The following is a 15,425-nucleotide window of genomic DNA, read 5'->3' on the forward strand; positions in this document are numbered from 1 at the left end:
AAAAACACCAAGAAACTTCCACATCACATTCAGAAGAGGTTTGCTTTCTCTTCTTTCCCTCATTCTTCAGGGTGACAGAGCCTTGCTGTGAAGGCCATGGGAAGGAGAAAACCCAACCTTCCTCTGGGGTTAGGAAAGCACAGCTAGTGAGGACCATCTTGCGAGCTGCCTTGGGGCCACAAACGCATTCCTTTGTTCAGAACTCGGGCAACGGCTTTAGAATATAAAGACGCTGTAATGGCAAATGTTCACTTTTTCTTTTCCTTTTTTTTTTTTAAATTTCAGGTGTTTGACCAGAAGAGAAGCCGCGGGCGGGGGGCTCAGCGCGGCCGCTCCGGCGTCAGGAGGAGCCGCTCGGTGCCGCTCTTTCCCCTGCCACCGCCCCTCTTCCGAGCCTGTGTCAAACCCACGTGCTCCGACAGCTTGCGCTGGGGAGCGGCGCCCAGCGGCTGGGCCCTTCGGCACCGCCGCCGGCCCCGCACTGCGTTTCGCCCATCCGCACAGGGACAGTCGCCGGCGGCAGCGGGATCCGCACAGCGGCCCCCGCGGCCTGTGCCGGCCCCGTAGCGGCGACGGGCAGGAGGGCGGCGTTTTCTGCACAGCGCCGAGGCTGTCGCCCCGCCACCGGCGAGCGTCAGGCAGGGAGGAGGCCCCGACCCAGCCCTTCCCTTGGCCCCCGCGCCCCGAGGATGGCAGCGCTGCCCGCACGAGTGGCTGGCGGCGGTGTCCCTCCTCTTTTTTTTTCCGGCAGCGGCGGCGGCGGATCACTGTTGTGTGGGAGGAGGGCGGCGGGGATGGACTTGATCTCTCAGGTCTCCTGTTAAGGCGGCAGCAGAGCGCGCCCCATCGACTAGCCAGCACGCGCCAGGGCCGCGCTGCGCCGGGCAGGGAGGGACCGGCCTCCCGCCCGCTCCCCGGCTGCTTTATTTTTAAGGGGGATCTGCTGTTCCTCACCCTTTTACCCCCCTCCCCTCCTGCTTGCACACACGCACAGAGACACGCACGCACCCTCCTCCTTTGCCCTTTCATCCTTCCCCCCCACACACCCCCCCTTCGCCGTCCTCCAGCGCCGTCTCTTGCCGCGGCAGATGCGCTGGGGGTCACCGCACAGCTGGGACTATGGTGAAATTTCCAGCGCTCACTAACTACTGGCCCCTGATTCGGTTCCTGGTCCCTCTTGGCATCACCAACATCGCCATCGACTTCGGGGAGCAGGTAAGGCAGCGCCTCTCCCGGGGCGACCCCCGCCCTCCTGTAGGGCGAGAAAGGAGAGGCGGGCCGGGCTGTGCCGAGCCGAGCCGGGCCTGGCACGGCCCGGCCCGGCCCGGCCCTGCTCCGCTGTCCTTTCGCGGCACATCGCGGCGGTCGGGCACGGTGGCCCCTGCGCCCTTGGGGGCGGCAGGCGGCCGGTGCGCCGTGCGTGCCCCGGCAGCGGCCCAAACCCACGGGCTGCTGCGCACCCCCGCCTGATGCATGGGGAAGGACGGCGGGTTTGAGGTTGTTGTTTTGTTGGGGATCTTGTTTACTTCGGATCACCCCCTTGTATCTCAGGATTATATAAGGTGAAATTACATAATGCGTTCTTCGGGTTGGTGTTGGTTTATCTCCCCGCTGACAAGGCTGCTCAGGTGCAGCAGCCTTAGCGCAGTGCAGCGCGGCTCGGCCGCCGAAACAGCAAGCCCGGTGACGGTGGCGTCCGGCTCAGCCCGGGGACCCGGCATACTGGAGCGGGGCACGGGAGGTAGGGTGGGCAGCCGCTGCCTCCCCGCCCCCGCTCGCCCGGCGGCACTGCCCCTGCTGCATCGGCTCGGCCCTCGCCGCGGCATCCCGGCAAGAAGGCGGCTTCCCGGCGGGGCCCACGGTGAGTGAGTCTCTGGCTGCGCCCGTTCCTCCGCCGGTGTTTTGTGAGCCGGCAGCCCGCGGTGATGGGCACAGAAATGGAGCGCAGAGTGGCTGGGGCACAGCAAGAGGAGCTGTTGCCACCAGACTTCTTCAGCCGTGAACTGTGCTGTGCACTCCAGCCTAGTTGAAATTCTCTAGCGATATTCGTGACCTAAGGCTGTTCCCTGTCTTAGGCACCAAGATCCCAGTGTCCCTTGATAGGCTGTCAGTCTTCGTTACATGCAGCTCTCCTGCTTGGTCCTGATCCCCATTTGCTGCGTTTTCCCTGAGAACATGGTTTGTGCTTGATGTACCCACTTCTTTGATCAAGCTTTCCGCACAGGTTGCTGCTTTGCCACAGCACTGTGGCGTGAGGAAATCTCTGCTCTCTGGTTTCAGTACTTATGACAGGTAAGGCCCTGGTCATGTGTCAGGCTGCACTATTTAGGGCCTATCAGTACATTTTAGTAGGATGTTGTACACTAATGCTTATTCATGAGTGTTAAGCTAGGCAGTCACAGTAAATACTGCATCTCAAATAGCTTTTATCCTTGCCCAAAGTCAGTTTTGCTGAGAAGCTCTTGTTTTCATAAATATGTTCCCTGCTCCTTGAGCAAAGATAGCAGAAACTTAATGGGTGCCTTCATCAGTTTGTAAAGAAGAAAGTGAAAGGAAAAATATTACAGTGGGAAAATGTAGCTAACATTAATCATAAATTTGTCGTGGCTGTGTTCATTGCATTTTGCTTCCTTAAATAAGTCATGACACTAAAAAGTACAATTCCATCTTTGTCTAACAACTACATACTTTTCTACTAAGTCAAACTTCTATAAATCATACCCTAGGGGAGGAAAAAGGGAAAACTAAAGATAGAAGTGACAAGGGGAAAAGTGTTTTAAATGCTAGTACCTGTGCCACTTTATTAGCATATAGCAGACATTAAATTGGAAGTTCACTCAGGAAACTTAAGTATGACAGGTGCGTGTACAGTTTGCTTCATACAAGGTCAGCTTGATTCAAAATCCATCTGAGCCTATAAAAAACATCCCCTTGGCTTCAGTGTGCTCTTGACCAGGATTTCAAAGATCAGCAAGTGAGACATTACATTTTATAAGTGAGGGGCCTTCTGTCTGGTTGAGTACCAGTGATACAGGAGGGATGTTCACATATGGATGACACACGTAAGAACTTATCTAACCAACTTTGACAGCCATTAGTAATAACATCTCAGAAAATAGGTTTTATTTGCTAACCAAGCCATAGGATTTGCCCTCCAGGAAAGCTGGGGTTATCCCCTGTCTCAGATGGCAGCTTGGGAAGGTCCTTCATTGAAAAGGGAGAAATCTAGTGAGTAGGGAGACTTCTACAGAAAACCCCATCTCAGATGTGGGAGCTGAAAAGATGTGTTTCATAGAACCTGGTGGGAGACATATATGGAAATCAGGAGACTGAGGCAGGGAAAAAGTTGCTGTAGGTCTAAAGAGATACTCTTCCAAAAAGACAGGGCTTTTATTTTCCTGTGTATGATACAGGAAGTTATTTTTTACACTTGTGGGGCATTGTTATTGGTCCTATGTTGCTGAGAATACACTGACTTACTGAGCCAGTCACCTTTCTGCTCTCCACAATTGTAATAATTTTAATAATAGGGCTGAATGAAGGCAATGTAAAGGAATGGGTGTGTCAACAGATGTCTCTGAAAAGGCTGCCATACCTCCTTTTGTGAATGTGTACTGTAGATAAAAAAGATTTTTAAGAATGATAAAGCAAGTAACATACTCTTGAAGTAGTGTTACCCACTCTGAACAATACTGTAAAGACAGGAGAACAATAGATCAGAAGTAAGAGATGACTTTAAAAATTAGAGACATGGTGGACCTTGCCTGACCAGGGAAGAGGAGGTGTTTAAGAAATTGTGTAGGCCATAAACCCTTTTCAGGCATCTTATTCATACATTGACCTCTCAAGTAGGGAGAGTATTTGGAAGCAGTGTTCAAAGGAGAGGCCTTTTTAACAAAACCTAATACTTTTAGGTATATGAGTTTGAAAACGAGAAACAACAAGAATCTCACCTTGGGTTTTTAGGTATTTTGAGTAGTTTTATTCAATAGGAAACATCACTGGAAAATTGGCAGATCTTTTGTATGTGGCTGTCTCTAGATTTCTTGATAGTTTAAGGGAAATTTACAGTAAGACTAGATAATATTTGTAGAACATAGTTTATGATTCTCATCATTGCCATTGTTCATATGATATGTTTGCTGTGGCAAGTCTGTTTAATATGTAGGAGGTAAAAAAATACTGCAACAGTGCTCATGAGAACTAGAAAGCAGAGCTCTTGCAGTCATTCCAGAACCACTGAAACCAGTTGAAGACCCCCATGTTGACCCTTGGATCCAGATTCAGTAACATGTTAGGTAAAAGCTACATTATAGAGTTACTCAAACCTAATGAGCTAACCTCATCTGTTCACCTCATAAAATCTTTTTGAATAGACATTTGACTTCCCCCACCCCCTCCCACAAAAAGATAGTCCTGTTGCATGACCAGGTAAATTATCAGAAGGTTAGAGAAAATAATAATTCCTAACCTATTTCCATTATTTCATTCAGCAACTTACTTTCCTTAGAAATTACTTACAGTACTGTGTAACTTGCATGGAATAAAATATAGCATAATTTTCTTCCTAGAGTAAGGCCTTCAGGAATATAGACCCCACTATTTTGGCTCCACACAAATCTGTGTGAATGTGTGTGTGTGCACATGAATTTACTTATCTTTCTGTATGTACACACACACACACACAAACACACAATAGAGTGCTTTCATACCAAGAGCTTAATACTTAACACCAGAAGAGAGATTCTCCCTTTCGTTCTTGCTGGTGAGAGCATTTGGCTCTCAACATCTTATTCCAAGATTCACAGTAATTAGTGTTTTATTTAGAGCTCAGCTTTTGGAGAGCAGAGTTTGCATTAAAAATCCCAGCTCCAGTGAAAAATGTTGGATGGGCTTGCTTGGAAATAAATAAATAAACTATATCCATGTGATGAATTACAACACAACCTCAAACAGCTCACCCAGCAAGTAATACCACCGTTACCCCATGCACTCAAAAATCCATCACCACTCACACTAGTTTTCCTTTTAATACAGTTTCAGAGCTGCCTGCATATGTTACAGTGGTCTGATTTTTAATATATGGGAACAGTTACATTAGCATTATTATAAAGGAGAAAAACTGAGGTGTGCATTAGGTCAGTTTCTCAGAAGTATAGAATCAGCCCTTAAATACAGTTTGCTGATGTGGCTGACAGATCTCTGATGCTCACGGGGTGGCAAAGACTAGGTGGAGAGCAGTATTTTGCTTGAACTCAGGACCTGTCTGCAGTAGTCCCTTAATTATCAGTGAAAACAGTTGAACTTTTCCTTTCATGCTATCATATAGACAGGCCCTGAATCATTAGTTTCAGTTGCTTGAAATTGCTTGGTTGGGCAGTTTTATTTGCTAACACAACTGTTAGGTATGCAGACACAACTTTGTTCAGTGGCTTGTGAGTCCTTTGAAACTAAAACCAAGCAAGCAGAATACTGCTACTGCTTTCTTCCGAGGTCACTCGGGTGCTCTGGTCCTGCAGATAAATTGAACAGTGTGGTGGTTGAGATCAAACAAGTGAGCTGTAAAATAAATGCTAAATGTTTTTGATTCCAAATTATTTTGCAATAATTGCTTGAAAAACAATCTTATTTTTTCCTTGTATTTCAGTAGATTTTTTCATGTTGCTTTTTTTCCCTAAGCAAAAACGTGTTGCCAGAAAAGGAGAACAAGTCATGAATAATGTATCAAAAAGAATTAGTGAGCTTATCTCCTGCCCATGCCATTTGCAAACTTAGTAGGGGGTTAAACATTTTGATTAATGCTTTATGAAACTATTTTTTGGGTAAGTGTTATTGTCTGGATGTTCAAAACAAGCAATGGGAGAGTTCACATTCCCAGCTGTTCCACAGGGATTTGGGCCAAGTTGTGTAACCTTTCTGTGGCACAGTTCCCTTGCCTTTGATGTGTGCCTAGACCTGTGTGTCACAGGGATGCAATGAAAATTCATGTGTCAGAAGTGCTCCAAGGTGAAAGGTGCTGTATGAGTGCAAAGGACTCCTGTTATTGCTGCTGTAAGAGGTTAGGGACTCATTTACATTGTGTAGGACTTTAGTACCATGTAAACAAGAAAACTAACAAGGTCTTAAAATTGGTGTAGAGCATGACTGTGTATTATTATCACAACCACGTCATAAGTGGTTATGCTGATGGAAATACTCTGTTTATTTTTTAAAATAATGTGAAATGCACATCATTTAAAATTAAATTTAGATGGAATTGAAGAAGCAAACTTCTACAGAGTATATAATCAGTGGATTATTTATTTATATTTTTAAATTTTCCTGGTAATGTCTTGGATGAGTTAATTTGTTCTGCAGGATTCACAAGCCAAATAGTCAGGGAAGTGTCTAGTAAAGGTAGGTGAAATACATCTAACTTGCCTGGTTGCAGTGAGAAAATCCAAGTGAGATGTTACATGAAGGAGCAGACACCAAACCACACACACTTGAGGTAGTAGTTTTCAGAATGTGTACCTCAGTACTGACTCCACAGACTTTATTCTAATCGGTGCAGCTTTACTTCCTTTTCATGCCAACCTGAGCCCTGCAGCCTGAACTCCTAAATAGTCATATGCCATCCACTGAGGGTTTTCAAGGCAGTGCTAAGTGGCCTGTAGACCACATGGACAATTCTCGAGACTACAGAAATGATTAATTAGCCTTCTATGTCTGTTTTAGTTGTGTTGGGCATTGGATACCAGATATTGCATTCACCAGTCGTGCAGAGCATTAGCTGGAGTTTCACAGCAAGCAGTGCACGCTGAGATCTGTGAAGAAGTCAAAAGTCTCATAAAACATTTGCAAATCTCAAAAAACCCACTGATATTCTTAAAGGTAACAAAGAAACATATTCCCAGCAGCTAAACCAATATATATATTTGCATTTTATAGCACATAAGGTACAAAATAAACTGGTTAAGAAGAGTAATGGAGCTATCATTGCTGAAGATTTCCTATTACACTAGAAATTATGAGAATGAGCCTATAAATGGGAAGTCTTATCTCCTGCAGTGTTCCATGGTGCTGTAGTGTAAAATGCATAATCTAGAGCTACAGACTGTGCTATGCCTCATTTGTCAGTACCATCTCTTTCTTACTCTACTCTCTCCTTCCTTCATAAAACCATCCAGTTCCCCATTTCCTCCTGCTGTGCCTCCCACTCCCTATGGCTATGTCAGCTCAGCTGTAAGGATTTCTCTGGACTTTCTTACATTTCACTGTTGAGAACTCAATTTAAAACATGGATTCAGAATTGAAATTTTGAAAGGGGTTTGACCCATCATGTTCTGCATTGTGGAGAGAAATCACCAAAGGAAAACTTTGAATTTTGAGTTGAACTGACCATTGGGATTGTTTCAGGGATTTCCTTGTTTGTTACTTTTGGTTCCATTTTCATGAAACCGAGAAAGCTGATTTTTCTTCCCATTTGATTTGGTCTGAACTGATTTTAATTTTCACTCATTTTGTTTCTATATGAAGAATCATAGAATCAGTCAGGGTTGGAAGGGACCACAAGGATCATCTAGTTCCAACCCCCTTGCCATGGGCAGGGACACCTCACACTAGATCAGGCTGGCCAGAGCCTCATCCAGCCTGGCCTTAAACACCTCCAGGGATGGGGCCTCAACCACCTCCATGGACAACCCATTCCAGGCTCTCACCACTCTCATGGTGAAGAACTTCTTCCTTACGTTCAGTCTGAATCTCCCCACTTCCAGCTTTATTCCATTGAACTTGGTTGTATACAAAGGCTCATATAACATGACCAATCTTATGACTGAAGTAAGTTTTTGTATGCATTTAACACAAGGCTTCAGCTCAGAAAGTGCAGATTCTAGCTATTCATTGCCTTCCTGTCTTGATCTGAGATAAGGCATTTGTGTCTGTGTGAATTTTGTTAATTCTAAAATAGTGATGTTTCACAAGGCATGAAGTTCATTCCTTAATGTTGGTAAATGGATGTAAGTTGCTGTATAAATAGAACATTTAAATATATCTGCCAGCTCATCCAGAAACCTCCATGCATAAAACTGAGCAGTTCTAAACAGATTTTGCTTTGTAGCTACTTTCAGAAATCTGTGATATCTTTAAATAACATGTATTACTGCTGAGCTCCATTCCAGTTTAAATGGCATATCAGAACATGTTTCTTAATTTACTTATTTTTTTAATTTGTATTGACCTTAGATTTTAACAAGCTGATCTAACTAGTTATCTATCAGTACTTCATGCTATTTTTCATGGAAACCTGTGGATTTGGGGGAGAATGAAATAGGAGTGTTAATATGCAATTAGATCATCAGATCATGCTTCCTTTTGCTTGCTTGATTTTGTACCCACATGATATTGCAGTATCTATGGTTTTAAACACCACTGCTGCCTTTCCAGATAACAATTAGCCAGAGAATTAAAAGAACTTCAGTGTCTGAAACAGCAAAACTCTGCAGTTCCCTCATCTTTTGTCTCCTCTGTGGTGCCATGTCCCTTTCACGTTTTCCACAGAACTTTACTTACCTTGCTTCAGAGTTAGTCTCCACATGTAGTTTTTCTTCATAGTTCTGTTCTGAGGTAGTGCAGAATAAGTGTCTGCATGGAACATTAACTAAGAATAATTCCAGGTGTAAACATGCATTTGGTTCCAAAGAGGGCTGAAGTACAGCACTATTATTTGCAAAACCATGATTTATTTCCATAGCATTTTCAAGGGCATTCTAAACAAGGACAAAGGAGAAATACTGGAGAATTAGTAGAAGTTTGTTAAAAATAAGTTTGCTACAATGGCATGAAATCTCAAGTGCCAGATGATGCAAGAAAACTCACCCAAGATGATGCAAAAAACTGATTTAGCAGAAGTGTTACTGTTGGAGCAGGGGTGGTGCCTGTTGCCCAGTCTGCTTCACTGTTGTAAGAAGGTTCAGTGAGAGGTCATCTTTCAGCGTAGGAAGCAAACAAACTACAGGATGCGACTTACACTACAGTTATTTGCTTCATGGAGCCTTTTTGCATTGCTGTAGGATTGCTAAGGCAATTGTTTCCAACTTTTTCCAATTTTCAGAGTCCAGAAGTTTTTCCAGTGGAGATGCAGAAAAAATTTTGCCTCCATGCAAGCTTGTAGAGCATCTTTGTGTTTACTTTTTTTTTTGCGGGGGGGGGGGTGGGGGTGTGTGTTCACCTCTCTCTGATTCCTTGTAAATATTCCCAATGGTACAGGGTTCTCTGGGGCTGAAAGTTCACCACAGCAAAGCCCATGCTAGCGTGTTTGCTGACAAATAACTTTTGAAAGCCTTTTGGCTTGGAGGTGGTCTGTCTTCTGGCCTTCTTATCTATGTTCTGTACTTAACTTTTGGTATGAAGTTATATGTAGACTATACCTGAGCTTTCATGTGCTGACCGTTGATCTGTGTAGCTGCATGGTTTTCACCTACCCTGGCCAAAGAAATCATTGACGCATGCTGGCCAGTACTGATGTGTTATCCTTCATCAAGTCTAATGGACAGGGTGTGTAGGTTTAAGGGGTACAACCATATGGCATCAACTGTTCCTCCTCTGTTTTTTAATAATGGGTGTTTAACTTCTACTTTCCTGAAAATACATGTTTATGTTTAGATTTTTATTGGGCTCTTTTTCCTGCTCACTTCCTACGCAGACCATGTTATTCTTTCTTCATTCTGCTACATATCGGCAACCAGTATCTTATTTTTAAGACCTGAGTCAGTGAGGAGCAGCAGCTGTTTCTGCAGTGACAGCTAGCTAGGCTGGGGCACCTCTGATCCACCTCCATCAGCTCCCTCCTCATTGCAAAAACTTTTCCTGCCGCAGCATACCAACATGCTCCAAGAACTTGGCAGGCATCTCAAATCTGCTGTCCTGCCGAGGAAAGACAGACTCTTGCACAAGTCCATCCTTACCATTTCCTCTGTCAGCATCTTACCAGTTAAAAGGAATTTAACCTGTTTGAAAAGAAAATGAATAGTAAGTGGCATTACAGGGCAGGAAGACACTTCACGTTTTTGTTTTGGGCGGGGGGGGGGGGGGGGAAGTCAATTACCTGAGAGGAAGGATTATAGAAATGAAGCATTTATACTTGGACAAGAAAGAGAATTTGATAACCATCTACAGTTGTATGAACTGCAGTGTGGTCATGAAGGAAAGAAAACAGGGTTAGCTAGGTCACTGCCCTGGAAAACATGGCCAGGAGCAATGGGAGAGATTGGGGGGGGCAGTTAAAGACAGTTTGGACTGTAAAGGTTTCCTGATGGTTTTCTGAGTAGAAAGCAGGAGTAATTCCCTCTCACACAGTGCTTCCTTACAAAATGTGGCATGCAGAGTGCTGTGCTTTGGATGGCATTAGGTGGTGATGGTGGCATTTTATGTAGGCTCTAATTCAGTGTGTCACCAAAACCAAAGTGCTGTGATCTCTGTAAACAGTCACCAAAATCAGTGTTGTGCTCACTCTAAAAGTGTTGTGCATCTGTAGGTCAAACCTGAAGACCATATCTTCTTGTTGAAAGAAACAAGCAGCTTGAGAACCACATACTCCTCAAACACACTCAGTGCAATCTAGGAGGATAATGTATGGCCTGTTAGCATGGCATTTTCCTATTAAATTATACACACTCAGATATGGCCTTCAAAACCTGCAATTCAGAGGTGCGGAGTTTCTATGATTAATGATTAGTGATCATGATACAGTTTTCCTAACAGTACTCTGTTTTTCACAAGAGCACTTGCTGGGGAGAGAACCCAGAATTTCCTAGCTAATAGAAGTATTGACTGTGAAACCCCTGTCTTTGTCCTTTTAGAAGAATGTCATGGAAGTGACACGTCCTTTGCTGCCTGAGTGAACAATGGACAGCACTGCAGTCTCCCCAGCAGAGCTCCGGGGAAAAAATCAAAATAAAATGATCTTATCAAAAAATAGGGACCTTTCATTATGAGCAAAGTGGAGCATTGGGATATCCTCAGTGTGGAACTAAAAATCTTAACTACTTTTAAACTGGGGTCTTGATGATCAAGGGCTTAAAGGTATAGTTGCCATGAGATAAGACTTAGCACACACAGGGGACATTTCAAGTCTTGCTGTAACATAAAGTGAGTCCTGCACCCTTGCTGTCTTTCCAGTTTGGTTCTGAGAGTCCTTTTCTTTGCTTGGTTGTCCCATGAGTGCTGGAGCAGCTAGTTATGCAGACATCTGTGTGGCTTTGTCACCAGGCTGGAGCTTCCAGTGCATCTTCTCACTCTATAAAGGAGTCCATCCATTTCACTTTCGTTCTGGTATTTTCTTTGGTAACATATTCCATCAGCCCATGCCCTTCCTCCCCCACCATGGCATTCTGGAGATAACTTCAAACCTTAGGATTATTTGCAACCCGCTGAAGCTAAGAGGCCTGGCAGAAGTGAAAGTATTGAGTAATGTACTTGGAAGAGTAGCTGGATTCCTGCATTTGCATGGCCTGTAGTGGTGGGGAATAAATCTTCTAATCTGAGTATTTGGATCATCCTCTTCATTAAACTTTTGTCCTCTCTTGCTCATAGCTTTTTGAAGCTCATAAAATAAGCCCAGATGTCCACAGTTTTGTGCAGTCACAAGGGATATCTCTGGTCATTTTTCTCTGTGTTTCAGTAGTACAAAGCAACTGGCAGTGTGAGACTGAATGTAATGTGGCAGCAGCTTCCCTCATGTTTATGTTGAGGTATAATGATTTCGCAATCTTAAGCATTTGCTTTAAAAGAGAGAGGAAGTCCAAACCACAAAACATTTTCCTGAAGGTAGCCATCCTCCAAAAGCTTTGTGTTTGCTGTAGGTAAATACATTTTTCTAGTGGTGCACCCATACACGTACTCATGTATGTAGTGTGCCATGAGCAGGGGACTGCCTTTTTAGAAGAATAGTACACTGAATGGTGCTAAAGTACTGCCTTGATTAGTTACTGGCAAAATGGTTAAGAAAATGAGGACAAGAGTTGTATATGGAGCACATAGAACTGACATGTCCCTTATAGATTCAGCCGCCTCTGTTTACATGATGTTATGGTGTTTGCATGTGCAAATGCTGGTTTATTTTTTAGTCAGTGCCTTTGTACATGGATTTAATCTTCTCAAAATGTGACCTTGAGAGTACTCCTGATCACTGCATGACTGTTCTTTATACACTTTTTGGTATTCATTTTGCTTTGGAGTGTTTTATTTCAAAGCATGAAAGCATGACGACCTTTCAGCATTCACCATCTTCTTCTTATATGAGATTTCTGAGATCCAGTCAACGGTCTACTGGTTAGGACATGCTCCAGCACTGTAATAGTCTTGGGAAGAGCTTTTGTCAGCAATGCCTTCTAGGTCTAATATATTAAGTAGCGTGTTTTTTTTTTTCTGCTAATACTGTGCAGAGGCTATGAGAAATCAAAGCATTTTCTTGTTGTAGGTGTGACTTGTTGGTGAGCTTTGAATCGCTGTCCCAAAAAGTCCAGTACAGTCGTAGGCTAGCTTTTCCAAATCATGGCATGCCTTATTTGTCATCTGCAAACTCCTACCACATTGTGGGTTGTTGCATCACTAAGGAGAAATAACTTGCAAAGGCACAATCATAGCTTCGGCACTTCATCAAGCAATTTGTGACTTGGCTTCCAAGAGTTTGGTCATGCTCACAGCCATCTGCAGAGGTGGAGTCTGCTCTATTCTGTGTGCATCCACTGATTTGAAATGGAAAATTAGAGTGGTTTAGATCAAGAGGGAAGCTGCCCAAAAGAGCAAAGCCTGGCAACTTTGGCTTTGGAAGTACTGGCACATCCTAGAAGTCCCAATGTCCAGCAAGTGCCTGTCTTGAGTTCTGAAAGCTTTTCACAGCAATAGAAAGCCTGAGATGCTTACAGACAAATCATCTGCAGGACAGTAATTTCTTCACTGATATCTTGCTGAATAACAAACTAGATATTTTCTCCTCCCTCATCCCGCTGAAAGTGTAAAGTAGACAAAGGAGGCATGTTGTTGTAAATTTAGCTCAATGAAAAGGCAATCAGGCTTTCTATGACCAGCAGCAAGAAGAATGTTAAAGCAGTACTCATCCAACTGGCAATAAAGGATGACCTCTGCTGAACTGTAGAAATAAATGGAGAAAAAAACATGACTCACAAATATCCTTGACCTTTTTTAAATAGTACATAAGAATAGTATCAGCACCTGAAACCACTAGATACGAATACAGTGATTTCTAAATGATTTGTATTATACTTTGAGAACTCTGAGTATGGAATGCTATGGCAAGGTATAAGCAAATTGATTGGAGAAGGTACTGGTTTTGTCTGCAGCCTGAGGAACAAAGGATATTTGAATTTTTTTTTTTTTACTCTTAGGCACACTTACAGCATTAGGGACCCTGAGCACTGTTTTGCTTAGTTGTAGACATGGTGTAGCGGTGGGGGATGCACAGACAGTTTGAAACAGTTACAGAAAAGGATTAGTAGCCATTTTGTAAGAAGTTATTGTTGCAATTTCTAGAAGCTGGTTTGAAAGACAACTAAAAGCATGAGTGTCTCTTGTTTGCTCTATAGTCTCATGACATTGAGCATCAGATACCTCTACACTTTCTGTTTTGGACAGATAAATTTCTGTAACCTCAAATTTTCTGTGTATATCCCTTTGTTTTGTGAAAGAAAGAAAACAACCCTTTTAGAAAGAGAGAAACAGGGTATAGAAATAGGGAGTAGTGCAGAATGTGATCCTTTTTTTCCCTTCCACTAAATGGCTGTGTAGCGTCACACTGGAGCAGCACCATAAACAAGAGTTTGGCATCTGCAGCCTGCTAAGCTGAATCAGGAAGAGTTGAGAGTCATCAATCTCATCTTTTGCTGATGTTTTTTGGCTCTTTGTTTACAAGTATTTATTTAAAACTAGAGATTTTTTGCTTTCAGCCCTGGGTTGGGATGTCCCACATGCTCCAGTAGTTTATGGTCCTGGACAGCTCCTGACCCCGCCTCCTCTGACTGCTCCTCACACTGCTACCCATTTACTGCCCTCTTTTAGAGTAGTCTATAAACTTCAATTATGTGCTTCCCTTATGTCCTCTCTACTTTTCCTTTTCTGTTCCTGTCCGAAGACTGCCTCCAGAGCATGTCCCTTAGCTATTTGAAGGCAAATGGTCACTCATGGCAGCATGGTGCACACTGCCTGTCCCCCAGCAAATTTCTTCCTTGTCAACTAGAGGCCTGGTTCAGCAAGAGAAATACTTAACTTGAAATCTTTTTGATGTTCATGAGCTTTAAATTTAGGTCTGAGTTAAGCACATACACAGGTGTTTATCTCATATGAGGCATCCAAGCTTCAAGTGAAGAATGTGACCTTTGTAAAACTGCAAGACTTTATCTAGCAATATCTATGCTTGCCTCTTCTTCTTCCTACAGATGTGCAGTTGTGGTTCCAGGGAACAAGCTACCCACCTACCAGTATTCCTCCTTGCACATCCCACTGTGTCAGGCCCAGGTTTTGGTCAGTCTGGCCCAGATGCTTTTAATCGAGGAGCAGGCATGTTACACTGCTGATGGGATGTGGCTGTGACTGCTCTACCACTGACAGTCACATGTGGGTCCTCTGATCCTCACCTCAGTGGCTTGTTTTGAATTCCTGCTCAGCGTAATGCTGTGTAGGAGAAGCAGTGAAATTTTTCTCCCTGCATGCTGGTTTCTGATTGCACATGGTAAATGTCTGCTGTCCTCACTGGTGGGTTTTTTAAGACACTGCAAACAAAGGTCAGAGTGATTATTCTCTCACTGTATTAAAGCCAGTTTCTGGATAACAGATATGAATAACACTGCCTGCATTCCTCACATGCCTGTCCACCCCACCAGCTAGGTCTCCTTGCTGTAGCAGACCAGGGATGTTTTCTTTACCTGCAAGGTCATAGAGATAAAGGTTTTGGAGTGCTGAGAGAATCCAATCTCAGCAAAGTCTCCTTTGGGTGAGGGAGTACTTCTGCTCTTTCATCTATTCTTTCAAAGGCAATCCTTTGAGGAAACCTGGGAGACACATGTCAAGCTCAGTCATTTGTACATGGGCATAAATGCATTGTGTGGAGAGGTCCAGGTGTTGTCAAGCAGGTGTTCAGTGTGGACACAATGTGTCCATTGTGAACTTGTGCATCACGTGCAGGACTTTGGAGATGTTTATAACATAAACATTAAAAGTGTTTTTTTGAATGCTATATATAATTTGGCTTCAGACATTTCCAGGTCATAACTAAACTACTAGGCTTGCTCCAAATCAAGGATGGAGAGCATGAATCGCACTGCATGAGTCAGATCCATCATGTGTTCTAAATTAAAATTGTGCTGAACCAACATTGATCTTAAGACTTTAAAGAGATCTAAGACTTTTAACAGATACTAAGATCTTTA

At 43.6% G+C, this 15,425-nt stretch overlaps 1 protein-coding gene across 1 annotated transcript in view; it reads left to right on the forward strand.

Moving 5' to 3' along the window:
• The first annotated feature begins 1,119 nt into the window (after positions 1-1,119).
• Positions 1,120-15,425, forward strand: part of ANKH (ANKH inorganic pyrophosphate transport regulator) — a 98,484-nt gene continuing 84,178 nt past the window's right edge. The window contains exon 1 of the mRNA XM_054381707.1: positions 1,120-1,215. Within this exon, the coding sequence (XP_054237682.1) occupies positions 1,120-1,215 (96 nt within the window). The remainder of the gene's footprint in view (positions 1,216-15,425) is intronic.

This window comes from Indicator indicator, chromosome 6 (assembly GCF_027791375.1).
Source record: "Indicator indicator isolate 239-I01 chromosome 6, UM_Iind_1.1, whole genome shotgun sequence".
NCBI lineage: Eukaryota > Metazoa > Chordata > Aves > Piciformes > Indicatoridae > Indicator > Indicator indicator.